Raw genomic sequence first — 14,502 nt, forward strand, 5'->3', positions numbered from 1 at the left:
AATTGCGTCTAACACGGAAGAGAGAAAAAGTGGGCGTGGTGAATAAGGTGAATATGTTTTCTGTGTCAAGTAATTCCTGTTCGTCTGCCTGCAGAAACTCCGCCCCCACCAGCTGGTATGGCTCATGAACGCTTGTTAAGGTGAAGATGTGTGCATACAGAAAAAGTAAAAAGAAACAATCTGGAGTTGGAACAGCCGTCCCTCGTGCAGAACAGCCGTTCACGTCCGCGTCCAGAATGAGGCGTTTTGTGTCATTGTGCCTGAAACAACCTGCAGAGCTCTCAGTGCAGGAAAACATGAAGACAAGGGAAAGGCTGCCCACCTGCTTATATTACCCACATTGTAATGATACAAAGCAGGTTGAAAATAGGCTTTATTGTTGGGTCTCTTACAGCATAGAGCAGGAAGGGGCGACCTCACTCAGTGCTCCATCAATCTAACTCACTCAATCTAACCCATTGGTAGTGAAGGGGGTGGGTGCATAGAGCATCCTGTCAATTTTCAAAATAAAACACCCTGATTGAAGATGGTGTTGGCTCTCCAGCCTATACTGTATGCAAGATTTTTTTTTTCCTAGGATAGGGTTGGGATGACCACGCCCCGGAATCATTTGATTGGTCGCCGCAACTGCTTCTTCCTGAAAACATGTGGCAAGTAAAAAATATGTGGTTAAGATTAGGGTTAGGGTTTTCTTATTGTTGTACTTGCCTAAACCTAATGTTTTAAAATGAGAAAAGTGCTTGTTAAAAGTGTGGTTTGACCAGGAATCGAACCCCAGTCTCAGATTGGAAGGCAAGCGCTATATGCATTACGCCACCAGCTGAAGCACAACCTGAGCTGAACTTCCCCACCCCCTAACCCTAATCTTAACCATATTATTTTACTTGCCGCACGTTTTGAGGGAGAAGCAGTTGCGGGGACCAATCAAATCACTTTGGGGTGTGGTCATCCCAACCATATCCTAGGAATAAAAATATTGCATACTGTATAGTATACCATCTACCTGACAGCCAGGAAGGGGTCACCATGTCACTCAAACGTGAAGGATTTTCGTTTCACCACACTGCAGGCGCTGACAACATCTCCACAAATCACTTGTCCTCAGGACTTAGTTCCTAAACTCTTGACACCGTGTAAATTGCTTCTGACCTCAATAATACAGCAAATAACATTTCGACAGTCACATTTGTGTTATATTATGCTATATATAATGCAACCGGGTGCACTTAAAAGATTTTTTCTGAATCACTAATTTGTCATCTGCCGTCATGCATTATTATCGTTTATAGCGTGACGGTCCGCATGTGATGATAGTCCTTCATTTACCATCGATATATTATGTTTTGTGTTGCTAATGCAACCGGGTGCACAAGTTAAAAGACAAGCGATGACGTTTGCAGATGGCATTTTGGATGTTTGTGTTGTCGCTTCTGCTGACGTAGCAGTCAGCTAGCGACAACGTTTGATGACGTAGCGGTAATCGAGTGCTGTCCCATTTCTTAGGGGTTTATCGTCACCCCTAGGCCTTGGCACTCTGTTTTGAGGGGCAAGGGCTAGGGGTAAGGGGTAGGGTTACAAATGAGAATTGGGATTGGGCCTCAATAGTGGGGTGAATCTCTTTTCTCACACCGGTGTTACAGTAAAAGCTGTGCCCACGGGCGAGTTTGACCGGAAGGGGAAACTAAATCATTATGGGGATCATAGTTGAGTGTAACACCACCAGTATCCGCCATCAAAGGCATTTATTCGGGCCAGGAGCCGTGAAGATGACAAATTTACAAAAATGCCGTTTTCTTCCGTTTCTGCTCTGTCTTTGGTGAAAACGATCTACATTCAGGTGTCGATAACTAAAGAAGGGATGAAGGTAGAATCAAACTTTTTTTTTCATATGAAAGTAGAGGCTCTCTTCTTTCTATTTGGCATATTCAGTCTTTACGTAGTCATAAGTCGTGTTTCCATTACCCTCAGAAATGCGCAAAATCTAAATATCGCAATAGAAAGTGGGTAATGGAAACACGTAAATTTCGAAAAACCTCCCAAATATCGCAAAAAGTTTTTGCGCTCTCATGAGGTGGTTTTTCAGACGTGTCGATATAGCAGTTAATCGCAAAAGTGTAATGGAAACACATTTTTCGCATTTGCATGTCATGTGACCCATCTTCTCCTTTGGAAAAGGAGCGGAAAATGAAAGGAAAATGAGGGAGAAAGGGTTCGATAAACCGTGGCAAAACCTCCGCAGCAAGTGGAAAACTTTTAAGCAACGCTACCTAGCAGAAAGACGAGTGTTGTGCAAAAGCGGAGCTGGGGAAAATAGATCATGTTTAATGACAGAAATCGGTCCATGGTGACAGGCTGCCTGTCTGTGTGCGTGCAGTAGGCTACCTTTTTTCCTCTGCCTCTCGCGCTCACTGCATTCACCGCAGCCAGCAACATGTTGACACTCATTTTCTTTTGAATTGATAATCAGGCTCGTTTATATGCGTTGTAACTTCATGTGGTGATTTGCATTGACCATTGGTTGGATTTGAGCATGCAGGGGACGGGATATGGGCAGATCCCCATGCGTAATCACTGTGGCAGCTGCTGCAACGGGGAATTGCGTTCAGGTGTGTGCGCCGTCACTCAAACTCAACTTCAATGAAAACGCCTACAAGTCGCAATTGTACATTGTCGAAGTTGTAGAAATATCGCAATTATTTTGCGAAAAACTGTAATGGAAACACAGCTATAGAAGAAGATATCCTGTGGGCTTTGGAAAATTAATGAAAATGATCAAAAACCCAGGCGGTGGCTAGTGACTTCTCCACTGAACTCTGGCGGCGAATGAGTTAATAACCCTGCTGTGTGGTGGCTTCCCCTGCAGGCGCTGATAGGAATGACGGCTGGAGCGATCGGAGCGTTCGTCGGCACGCCAGCAGAGGTCGCTCTGATCAGGATGACTGCTGACGGACGGTGAGGGAGAGAGAGAGAGACCCCCACCGCCTCTGATGATATTGTATATTTTGACAGTCCATTGACCTGTCCCTCTGTCTGTCTGTCCCTCTGTCTGTCTGTCTGTCTGTCTGTCTGTCTCCAGTCTGCCTGCAGATCAAAGGAGAGGTTACAGCAATGTGTTTAACGCTCTTGTCAGAATCACCAGAGAAGAAGGAGTCACGACACTGTGGAGGGTAAGCTGTGTGTGTCTGTGTAATTAAAGGTCCCAATTCGTGCAGCTGTAACTTCTTAAAAACGTGTGTCTCTGGTCCATAAAACATGATTCTGGATTAATTTGTGGAAAATATAGCAACCCCGTTTGTTGTGACAGTGTTGTCCCTTCCTCATCTCGTCGCTTCCCAAGAATGGTCTGTTTCTATAATATATTCAGAACTAACAGTTCCCATTGGCCGCTGAGGGAGAGCCCGCCCCAGGCTCCCAGCGGCCAATCAGATTAGCGTCTGTGGACCAGCACGCTAGGTTGTGTCCACAACTAACGTTAGCAACGAGCTATCGCTAACTCTAAAGAGGACATCTCAAAATGCCTAGACTTACCGAATGCACCTCCGCAGTTGCTGCATCACGTACAGTTGGCGTCGCTCCAGCTAGAAGTGTTAATTTTGTGGCTATAGACAAAATGGTGCAGGTAGCTTGTGTGAGAGAGACGCGCACAGTATGCTTGAGGACCATTGTGATGTCCCAATACCCCGTCTGGGGAACAGAGCGTTAGGGGGTGTGGCTTGAAGGAGACTGCAGGGGGAAGCTGGATAGGGACAAATCCAACTGTGGCAGTTCTGAGGTTGTGACCACTCATTACAGGGAGGGATGACAGCAGTATATATGCATTTACAAGTAAAAACAGGTTTTGCACGGAATGGGACCTTTAATGTTACTTTTCAGCTTTACTACGGTTTACTAACTTCTTCTATGAACAAGCACTTGCAGGGTGTCACTGTGTCCACATACTGTCTTTCTGCCAGTGTCTTTTTTCAGTGAGGCGTGTGGCTGCCTTCTTTCAGAGCGCACCGACGTTTTTGTGTAAAGCCCCAGACTAGAGTTCTCTAAGTCAGCCCGAACCGGATGGGTACCGTCGGGACCCGCTCAGTCCGACGGGTTTGGGTCGGCACGGGCTGAGATTTTATCTTAATTGGCCGGGTTGGGCCGAGCACGGGCTGAAAAAAATATATATTTAGGACTAGAATACGCTATTTACACACAGAGCGCAGAGACTGCTGCACGGTGCTCATGTTTGAGTCAAATAATATGTTCAATGTAGTTATTCATTTTTATGAATCATTATTATCTCTTGTTTGCTGAGCTGTTGTGCTGCACCGCAGTCCGCAGCCTATGGGAGGAGTCATGCCTGGCCCTGGACTGGAGGCTGCTGCAGGGAATGAGAAGGGGAAAAATGACGAATGCTGGCAGGGGAAAAAAAACAGATAGGAATTCTCTAATGAATGATTGGACTAAAATTGGTCAGATTTAATGTATATCAATTAGAGCTGCAACAATTAATCGATTAATCGATTAGTCGATTAGTCGATCGACAGAAAATCAATCGACAACTATTTTGATAATCGTTTTGAGTAAAATTTTAAGAGAAAAGGTCTAAATTCTCTGATTCCAGCTTCTTAAATGTGAATATTTTCTGGTTTCTTTACTCCTGTATGACAGTAAACTGATATTATCTTTGAGTTGTGGACAAAACAAGACACTTGAGAGCGTCATCTTGAGCTTTGGGAAACACTGATCGTCATTTGCTACCATTTTCTGACATTTTATAGACCAAACAACTAATCGATTAATCGAGAAAATAAACAACAGATTAATCGATTATGAAAATAATCGTTAGTTGCAGCCCTAATATCAATTACTAGAAACAAATGACAAAAGCTGTTAACGATAATGTGTGCTGGTGGAACGAAAATTCCACTTGAAAGAGAGCAACATCACTCAGCGCGGCTCTCAGTACGCTGCGTAATTACGCACGCAGCAGCAGAGATGCAGGAGAGAGAGCCCGAAAAGGAATAAGCATAGCGTCCATAACAACATAGCATGGAAGCTGAAAACATTTATGGCAGTAACACACACACACACCGTTCCTATTGTATTTTTGAGCCGCGCCGACATTAATTGCACACTTTTTATAATGTCCTAGGTCTAATAACTGTCGGGCTGAGTCAGGCGTGGGCTGAGTGTTCTATGTGACAACGGTGGGCGAGTCTGAAACGGGTTGGGTTGGGTCGGGTTAGATCTTTTAGGACCGTTGAGAACTCTACCCCAGACACCTAGAGGCCGACCGATGCGTCACCTCGCGTCTCCTGGGTCGGGGCCAAAAAGTTGCATTGCTGCAAACACGACAGCCGACGGGTAACTAGTGCGTACGTTCTGTGCCTGTGTGAGACCTGATTCATCAAACAAAGCAGCGTTTGCCGACCATTTTGCTCACTTAAAGGGTTTCGTATTAGCTGCTTCTAATGAAGAATATGTCTGATAAAACGTTGCAAATGGCTCTGGCTTTGTCAGCTCTTGTCTGGTCTTTTGCTGAAAGGAAGAGGCGGAAAAAGCAGGAGAAACTGCACTAAATATAATGCAGTGAGAGGCTCACGGGACTTTCCTGAAGGCGTCAATGTGAAAATATCAGTGTTTCGGAATCATCAGATGAGATGAAGTTGGAAAATGAGCAGAGCGTTTTGTGTGTGCCCCTTCTCTTCTTTGCCTGCGCTGTTTCGCTACCCCTGACCAGCCAATCAGAGTGATTTCTCTACCAAGAAGCCAAGAAAATGGAGGAGAAGCTTGTTTTTGCCGTGTGGGTTTATATATATACAGAATATATGTACGGAAACTAGGGCTGCACGATATATCGTTTACACATCGTCATCGCAATGTGCGCATGCGCGATAGTCACATCGCAGGACGTGCGATGTCAAAAGCAAATTAACTTGTCATGTTGCTTGATAAACTCTCACTTTAGGAGTAGCCTACTGAGTGAAATGCAGTCTCTCTCAAAGGAGAGAGACGCCCCACTACTGTACTCACTCATTTAGTGCTTAGCTTCAACACAACAAACATGCACAGAGCTCAATTGAATTGTTTTTGCTTATGTTGCGTTGCTGACAGTAGCCCGTCTGTAAACGATGTGATTGCGGAGGCGGACTTGTCCACAGCTTGCAGCGCACTAGTATACAGCAGGCTGGCTGCTGTAACTCAACATGTCCATGGAGTGGAGATATTTACTCTTGAAACACCAAAAAGCAAGACCGCAACTTATAATGACACGAAGGCTAAAGTGATTACTGAGAAGTTGTCCGTGTATCACTGCAGCTGTCTCTCCCCCTCACGTCTCTGATGATGCATCAGATGATAGCAGTAACGTTACGGTAGAGTTAATCATACATAGCGACTCATTTACACAAAACATGTCGGTGAAAATAAAAAGACAATAGACATAGCTGGGCAATTAAATGTATATTTATTACTTTTCACGAATGAATTGTTTGTCACCGGTCGGCTGCATGTGAATCCTCTCTCTCTCTGTACTGCCCTGCGTGCGCTCAAAAACCGGAACTCCCCAAATGCGGAGCGTACCACTTGGTAGTTTCTGGAGGGGGGTCAGACCAAGTGTGTGAAGTAACCATGTGTGAAGTGGCAGCGGTGTTTCATTGTTGATTTATTGAAACGTTAGAAGAACGAAAGAAGTTGAAAGCAGTGATTATAATCAATTAAATCTAATGTTTTTCTGCAAATAGCATCATTGGGAGGTAGATTCTGGCACTCAATATTAGGGGTGGGCAATATATCAAATTTATATCCATATTGTGATTTGAGACTATATAGTCTTAGATGTTGGATGGTAATATGGTGATACAGCATACATGTTGTCTTTCCCTGGTTTTAAAGGCTGCATTACACTAAGTGAAGTATAGGCTAGTGGCATTTTAAAGTAGAATGTCATAACTCACTCACTTTTTCATGTATGTAAGTCATGGAAATCCATTGATCAAAATGTGTATGCACCCTGATAGATGACGCTCTGAGGCCTACCAGTAGGTCACAGCCCAGTGGTTGAGAAACATTAAAATACCTAATTTCCCCTCCAAAATCAGATGGACTCCTCTACAAAATCATCCCAATCATTCTAGAAATATTATTTTCTTTCAAATAGAGCTATTCTGGTAATCTGGTGAAAATCTGTATTTTTTCATATCGCAATATATATCGCATGGGCAGGGAATATCGCAATGTCAGTTTTTTCCAATATCGTGCAGCCCTAACGGAAACTATCTCAGATCAGCCAGACACTGAATGTTGCTAGTGAGTCGTGTTGGGTATTCAGGTAGTTGGTAGAGAAGTTGGAACTGGGAGCTGCCATGTTTGTTTGAGGAAACAGCAGAGCTGAATGGTTTTCTTAGTTATGGCTGAATATTTATCTGATTTTGAGAATATGGACGAGGCTTTTGGATTCGATGGCGCCCGTATTTATTTGAGCCGGACTACGTGATACGGATTACAATGTCAAGAGCTTCTATCTCTACCAATTTGTCGGACAGCAGACAGAGACAGGGTGAACATGTTACTAACATGTTACTAACATGTTACTAACAACACGCTGCTGCAAGGTAAATACAAGCGTTCATTTTCTCTCTCTCTTTTACAATAACAATCTGAGCCTGTGCCCGTTGCAAAAACAAGCTTGTTTAGTGGAGGTACGTGCGGCCGGCTGCCAAGGCAGGAGAGGCATGTGGGAAAAGTGACTGAAGCGATCTACGTCAATACTGCACCAAATTAAAAAAGAATCTGCTCACGTGACTCAGTTATATATAACAGATATGAAAATAGGTTGGAAAATACAGAAATTCTCTAATGTCAATCATTAAAAACCCTGGGAGAGCATTTCTGACAGATAAAAAATACAAAATAAAACATTATGTGGACACGCATCAACAGAGTTGTGTTACATCAGCAAAGCTCATTGACGCCCATGAAGAGCAATTTAATTTTAATTTAGGTTTTGCTCCGAGTGAAATGTTCTCCGGTCTCTCCTGTTTCTAAATATAGCTGAACCGTTTGGTTTGAAGAAGAAAACATATTTTTATAAGCATTTTACGAAATGTCTGGGAAAATAAATGCGGATGAAAATGTCTGGTACACTGAAGGAAGTGACGTCGACTTTGGCTCTCTATTGAAAAGCATATAGGGTGGCCCAGAAGGTAACTTTGTGTGTGTGTGTGTGTGTGTGTGTGTGTGTGTGTGTGTGTGTGTGTGTGTGTGTGTGTGTGTGTGTGTGTGTGTGTGTGTGTGTGTGTGTGTGTGTGTGTGTGTGTGTGTGCCTGCGTACAGGGTTGTATACCCACTATGGCTCGAGCGGTGGTGGTGAACGCAGCTCAGCTGGCTTCATACTCCCAGTCCAAACAGGCCCTGCTAGACTCAGGTACACACACATACACTCACACACACACACACACACACACACACACACACACACACACTCACACACACACACACACACACACAAGCACTGTTCCAAACCGTTCTCTGTTACAGAAAAAGTACACTGTTGTATCCACCATTCTACTAGTGTCTGAATTCTCAACAGTTACTTTGATTGTCTGTTAGTCAGCACTTCTCCTTCACCTGACAGGTGTGTCATATCCAGATACTGATGAAGCAACATGGTTATTGCACAAAACAACTCCAGTCTCAAATGTGCCGTTTCATCACACAACACAATGCCACAGTTGGCATGCTGACTACAGGTCATGTCCACCAGTGCTGCTGCCCGTGAATTTAATGTTAATTTCACTTCCATAAGCCATCAAATTCATTCAAATGGAACTCGACATGGTTATGATGTGGATATCGCATGGCTTCGAAGTTGTGTACACGACATCGTGAACTCGGAGCTTCTCAGAAAATGTCCATCTCCCAAATCGTGAATGACACAGGAGGTGGGCGTTCATGTGGGCTCATCCCATGAACACGGTAAACACGACCCCATCTGAAGGCAGCATTATTGTAACCGGTCCAAGGCACACCTGTGTATACCTGTGCGATGATCATGCTGTGTAATCAGCATCTTAATGCCACACCTGTCAGGTGGATCAACTTGGTGTTGGAAAGTGGTGGGGACATAAGGGCTCAGACGAAAAAACGTATCGTGTACACGACTTCCCATGTCGTCACCTCGAGCTCACAAGCTCCATTTGACGGCAGCAGAACACATTGGAGATGTCTTATGGTGACATGAACATTCAATTCACAGGCAGCAGCACTGGTGGACATTCCAGCCAACTCACAACTTTTCTCATTGTGTTGTGATAAAACGGCCTTTTATAGAGAACCCTTCTCCAGGGCAGCTCCCAAGCTCTGGAACTCTCTCCCCCCGGACATTAGAGAATCAGACTGTCTTCCAATCCTGTCTCAAAACCCATCTCTTCTCCTCTGCCTTCTCCTAGCTCCCCCTGCCTATCCCTGTGTGCCTGTGTCATGTTTGTCCATTGTCTGTTGCACTGACGTCGTCCCCGCCCCTTTAGTGTTTCTTTTTGTACAGCGTCTTTGAGTCCTAGAAAAGCGCTATAGAAAACACATGTTTATTATTATTATTATATAACCCCAGGAATTAGTCCGGAAGTATACTTCCGGGTTCGTCAGGGGAAAATTTAATTGGGTTTTAGAATGGGGATTTCACTTAAATGCATAAAATAAAGAAACACAAACGTTAATAACTTTTATGACTTTTGGAACGTAAATGCATTTTCTTTTAAACGTGATTTTTAGAAAACACTTCAAAAGGCATAAAAGTGATTAACGTTTGTGAAGATAATCCTGAGTCCAAATTTGCGTTCCCATAAACTTTTGTTAACCACAGACCTTATTTGAGACATTTAAAAGGATAGTTCAGTTTGTTTGAAGTGGGGTCCTATCAGCTAGTTCGATACACTAACTTAATTAGGTACAGTGTTCTGGAGGCTGGGCGCATTGTGTAACGAGACCCGACACTCAGAGCAGCAGCCAAACCAGCTTTTTCTCTGTAAGTACGTGGGGTCAACAACTAAAACGTAATTTAGCCACCTAAAACAACGCCCACCTAAACAAATCGATATCTGTGTACATGCACGCTCTATTTTGACAATTTTCAGCGCTTTACTTTTCCGCAAAACAGCAGTTTCATTCGGCACTGCTTTTTCTCCCAACCGTACAACTACTGTATTCCTCCACTAAAAGCCAGCCTTCAGAGTAAAAGCATAAATTGTCACTTATGAGGGGGGGAATTGTTTTGAGCTCTGCAGGGCAACAAATGGTTAGAGAAGTATCATAAATATAAAGTATAAAAAATAGACTCGAAAATCAAATTTTGAGATAACAAATCTGAGATTTTATTTTTAGGCAAAATCGTACAGCCCTAATGACAATGACATCTTAGCTTCTAATGTTAGCTAGCATCCCGCTAACTATAACTAAGCAAATTCTGGGAATAACATTACCCAACATGTAATTCAAGATCACTAAAATGTGTTGTTGACAATATGGCTATGCTGTCTGTTAGCTAATGTTACACCATCTAAGAGCAGCTGCTACAGTTTGGCTATAGAAAGCAACATTAGGTGATAGCCTACTCAATGATTTTCACTGTCTGCAGTGCACAGTGAGGTTATCATTCACAGCACACTGTGGGATATGTCACTACACTAATCGTTCACAATCACGATCACCAATCATTACAAAATGTTGGGCAAACAACAGATGACTAAATAAATGCTTAATGATAATTTAATGACAACAATCGCCAATGAGCTGCATTGAGTCATTCTGAGAAGAAATTCATGGTGCATCATGTGAATACAGTACTTTAATTGAATTAAACTAAATTGTAATGTATCAGAGATTAATCATTGTGTCCTTAAAATTATTTATGTGCTCCTAACTTTTTCAATTTAGGAGCATAATGTAAGGTGCTAATCTGTGTCTGTGTCTGTGTCTCAGGTTATTTCGGTGATGATATTCTGTGTCATTTCTGTGCCAGTATGATCAGTGGTCTTGTTACCACGGCAGCTTCCATGCCTGTCGACATCGTCAAGACCAGGTACGCACACACACACAAACACACACTTGTTATGTGTGAGATTATTTAGAATGAGGAACTGCACAGAACAATTGTATTGTGTTTTTATGCCTCCGCCGGCGATAGCCAGGCCGGAGGCATTATGGATCCGGGTTGTCCGTCCGTACGAGGTTCGTTAACGCGATATCTGAGGAACGCCTTGACAGAATTTCATCAAATTTGACTTAAACATCCACTTAGACTCAAGGATGGTCTGATTCGATTTTGGTGGTCAAAGGTCAAGGTCACTGTGACCTCTCGAACGCCATTTTCAAGCTTGTTAACGCGATATCTCAGGAATGCCTTGACGGAATTTCATCAAATTTGTCTCAAACATCGACTTGGACTCAAGGATGAACTGATTACATTTTGGTGGTCAAACTTCAAGGTCACTATGACCTCATGAAAGCCATTCCCGAGTTCGTTAACGCAATATCTCAAGAACGGCTTGATATAATTTCTTCTGATTTGGCTCAAACATCGACTTGGACGCAAGGATGAACTGATTCCATTTTGGTTATCAAAGGTCAAAGGTCAAGGTCACTGTGACCTCTCGATCGCCATTTTCAAGCTTGTTAACGCAATATCTCAGGAATGTCTTGATGGAATTTCTTCCAATTTGCCTCAAATGGTCATTTGGACTGTAGAATGAACTAATGGCGGAGGCATAAGTCCGCGTTGCGGTCGTTCTAGTTATAATAATAATAATAGGAGCTTTAAAACATTTACATTTTATGTTGTTGTCGTCCTTCTCTTACTCTACCACTAGATGGAGGCACTGCCATGTTAAATAACTATCCTCTCTCTCTCTCTCTCTCTCTCTCTCTCTCTCTCTCTCTCTCTCTCTCTCTCTCTCTCTCTCTCTCTCTCTCTCTCTCTCTCTCTCTCTCTCTCTCTCTCTCTCTCTCTCTCTCTCTCTCTCTCTCTCTCTCTCTCTCTCTCTCTCTCTCTCTCTCTCTCTCTCTCTCTCTCTCTCTCTCCCCACCTGCCTGTCTGTCTCTCAGGATCCAGAGCATGAGGATGATAGACGGGAAGCCAGAGTATAAGAACGGCTTGGTGAGTTTAGACCTGGATCTGATTTAATCCTGTCACTCCAACGTTCTGAAAGGGGGCACTATGGATCAGTCTTATTTAGCTTTGAATCCTTACTGTGTGTTCACACCAAACATGATTTTGCATCTTTGTATGGTGTGATTACATACAGAGTCAATGAAAAGATGCGAACCCGATTACGTGTCTGATGCGAATGACGCGAAATTTGCCTCAGCTGCGCATTCACTCGAGTTATAAATTCTCCAACTTGAGTGGAAATTTTGTGTGACGCTCTCCCTCTCTCTCTCTTCCCCTATCTCCCTCAGGAGGTGCTGGTCAGAGTAGTTGGTAAGGAGGGCTTCTTCTCTCTGTGGAAGGGCTTCACTCCATATTATGCCCGGCTCGGCCCGCACACTGTGCTCACATTCATCTTCCTGGAACAGATGAACAAGCTGTACAAGAGCCACGTGCTGGACCGCTAGCTAACACACACACACACACACACACACACACACACACACACACTAGACCTGCTAACGTAACATCATCTCACAAACGTAATCTACAGCTTTTAATGTAATAATCCCACAAATGTAATACGTCATTTCCTGCAAACATAATAACTGTTGAGTTTGCAGGGATTTACTATGTTTGCATGAAGTTGAAAATCTTCAGCTGTCAAAATTGTAATGGCGTCGCACAAATGTAACAAATCACCAATATCATCAAAATCTTACATTTGCAGGAAATGACGTACATTTGTGGTCGGTAACTGCTGTTAAGTGTGTGAGTGTGAATTTGTGTGTGTACACATACATTCACACACTTACAAAGTGACAGATATACAGAGAGAGAGGGACACACACACACTGCCATCGAGACAGACAGACAGACAGGTGCACAAAGACGTGTAGATACAGAGAAACACACAGTGTTTTTGAAGCGAGAAGATTCTTTTTGTAATGAGAAGAATGTAAAATTGCTGTTGAAAGCATCATTTAGTGATGTCATAATAACTTTAGTGATGTCATCATAATAAGTTTATAGAGTTATGACCTCACCCTCAACACACTCCATCATGAAATAGCTCGGTAACTACAGTTACCACCAGTAAACGGTGATGAGAGACAGATGAATAAAGAGCTTTGAGCCTCGGTCTATCTGTGTTTTTACCAGCCCACATTCACCATTATGAGTCAATGACAAGTGATTTATTTTTCCATTTTGTTTTTCCATCTCATCATGTAATACAAACTGTGTCGTAATATAAACCTATTTAACAATAAATAACAAAACATGTTTAAAAAAGTGTTTTCTTATATTGTATTGTATTGTATTTTTATATCAAAATCCCATTGCAGTGTTTTTTTATGACTGCATTTAAGTGCTATTGTACTGTATATCCATCCATCCATCTTCAACTGCTTATCCGGGATTGGATCTTGGAGGTAGCCGTTCCAGCAAAAAGTAATTTAATTACTTCACAAGTTACTCGATAGTAAAAGTAAGTAGTTACTAGGGAAAGTAAGTTTGAAAGTAATTTGCACAAATCTCCTCAATGGAGAATGACAATTAAACAGATGAAGGGACACCGTTAGGGGCAAGCCTGTAACTTTTTCAGTTTAATGTGGTCTTAAACAATTTAGGTTTGCTTCTAATACATATATGCTTGCCTATTAGTAAGGTTTAAACAAGTAGCCTACAAATGGTTAATACAAATAACTGAATACAAATAATTTAGGCTAAGCCCAGCACAGGCAAGGACAGTTGCGACTATTTTGGCTGAACAAAAAAGATAGAAAACGTTTTTTACTGTATTGAAAAACATACCGTCAGTGAGTATTTCTAAATACCCCGGTATATGTAATAATACCACCCAAGCCTAATTAGAAATGTATTTTCAGTGAAGTGTATTTTCAGTCAGTTTTAGTGATTTGATGTTTGTAGACGTTGACCCTGAAGTTATGAGAAGTGACCTCACCCTCACATCGAATGAACAAGTCTCTGTCTCTGCTGTGAATTCACCCGGCAAACATCTTCCAAGGTACTGTAACATGACTGTTTCATGGATGCACTAGTGGACATTGTATGATGTGACTGTATGATTGTGTGACTGTTCTAAGACCAGCTGCTGAAGTATTGCAAATCGCCTGCGGTTTGCAGAGGGTGTTCATAGTGCCATAAAACCAACCTGTGTTCTCTTTGTGAACATAGATTATTTTATTTGGAGCCTGAACTAAACTAAACTCTAGTTAAGTGTTCTATTGTGTTTATACTTCAGCTCAATGTTGGTTAATAAACAGGTTGAAAATGCAGTCTCTAAGGATGTGTATTCCCCTATAACTTTTGCTAGGATGAATGAATGAATTTATTTGACACGTCTTAAATGCCACAGG

At 42.6% G+C, this 14,502-nt stretch overlaps 1 protein-coding gene across 1 annotated transcript in view; it reads left to right on the top strand.

The window, feature by feature from the left end:
- slc25a11 (solute carrier family 25 member 11) overlaps positions 1–13,407 on the top strand; it is a 32,125-nt gene extending 18,718 nt beyond the window's left edge. The window contains exons 4-9 of the mRNA XM_083639777.1: positions 2,864–2,952; positions 3,077–3,167; positions 8,314–8,404; positions 10,957–11,056; positions 12,079–12,130; positions 12,433–13,407. Of these exons, the coding sequence (XP_083495903.1) occupies positions 2,864–2,952; positions 3,077–3,167; positions 8,314–8,404; positions 10,957–11,056; positions 12,079–12,130; positions 12,433–12,588 (579 nt within the window). The 3' untranslated portion in view covers positions 12,589–13,407. The remainder of the gene's footprint in view (positions 1–2,863; positions 2,953–3,076; positions 3,168–8,313; positions 8,405–10,956; positions 11,057–12,078; positions 12,131–12,432) is intronic.
- Positions 13,408–14,502: the final 1,095 nt, after the last annotated feature.

Source organism: Poromitra crassiceps, assembly GCF_964638095.1.
Source record: "Poromitra crassiceps genome assembly, chromosome: 7".
NCBI classification, from domain to species: domain Eukaryota; kingdom Metazoa; phylum Chordata; class Actinopteri; order Beryciformes; family Melamphaidae; genus Poromitra; species Poromitra crassiceps.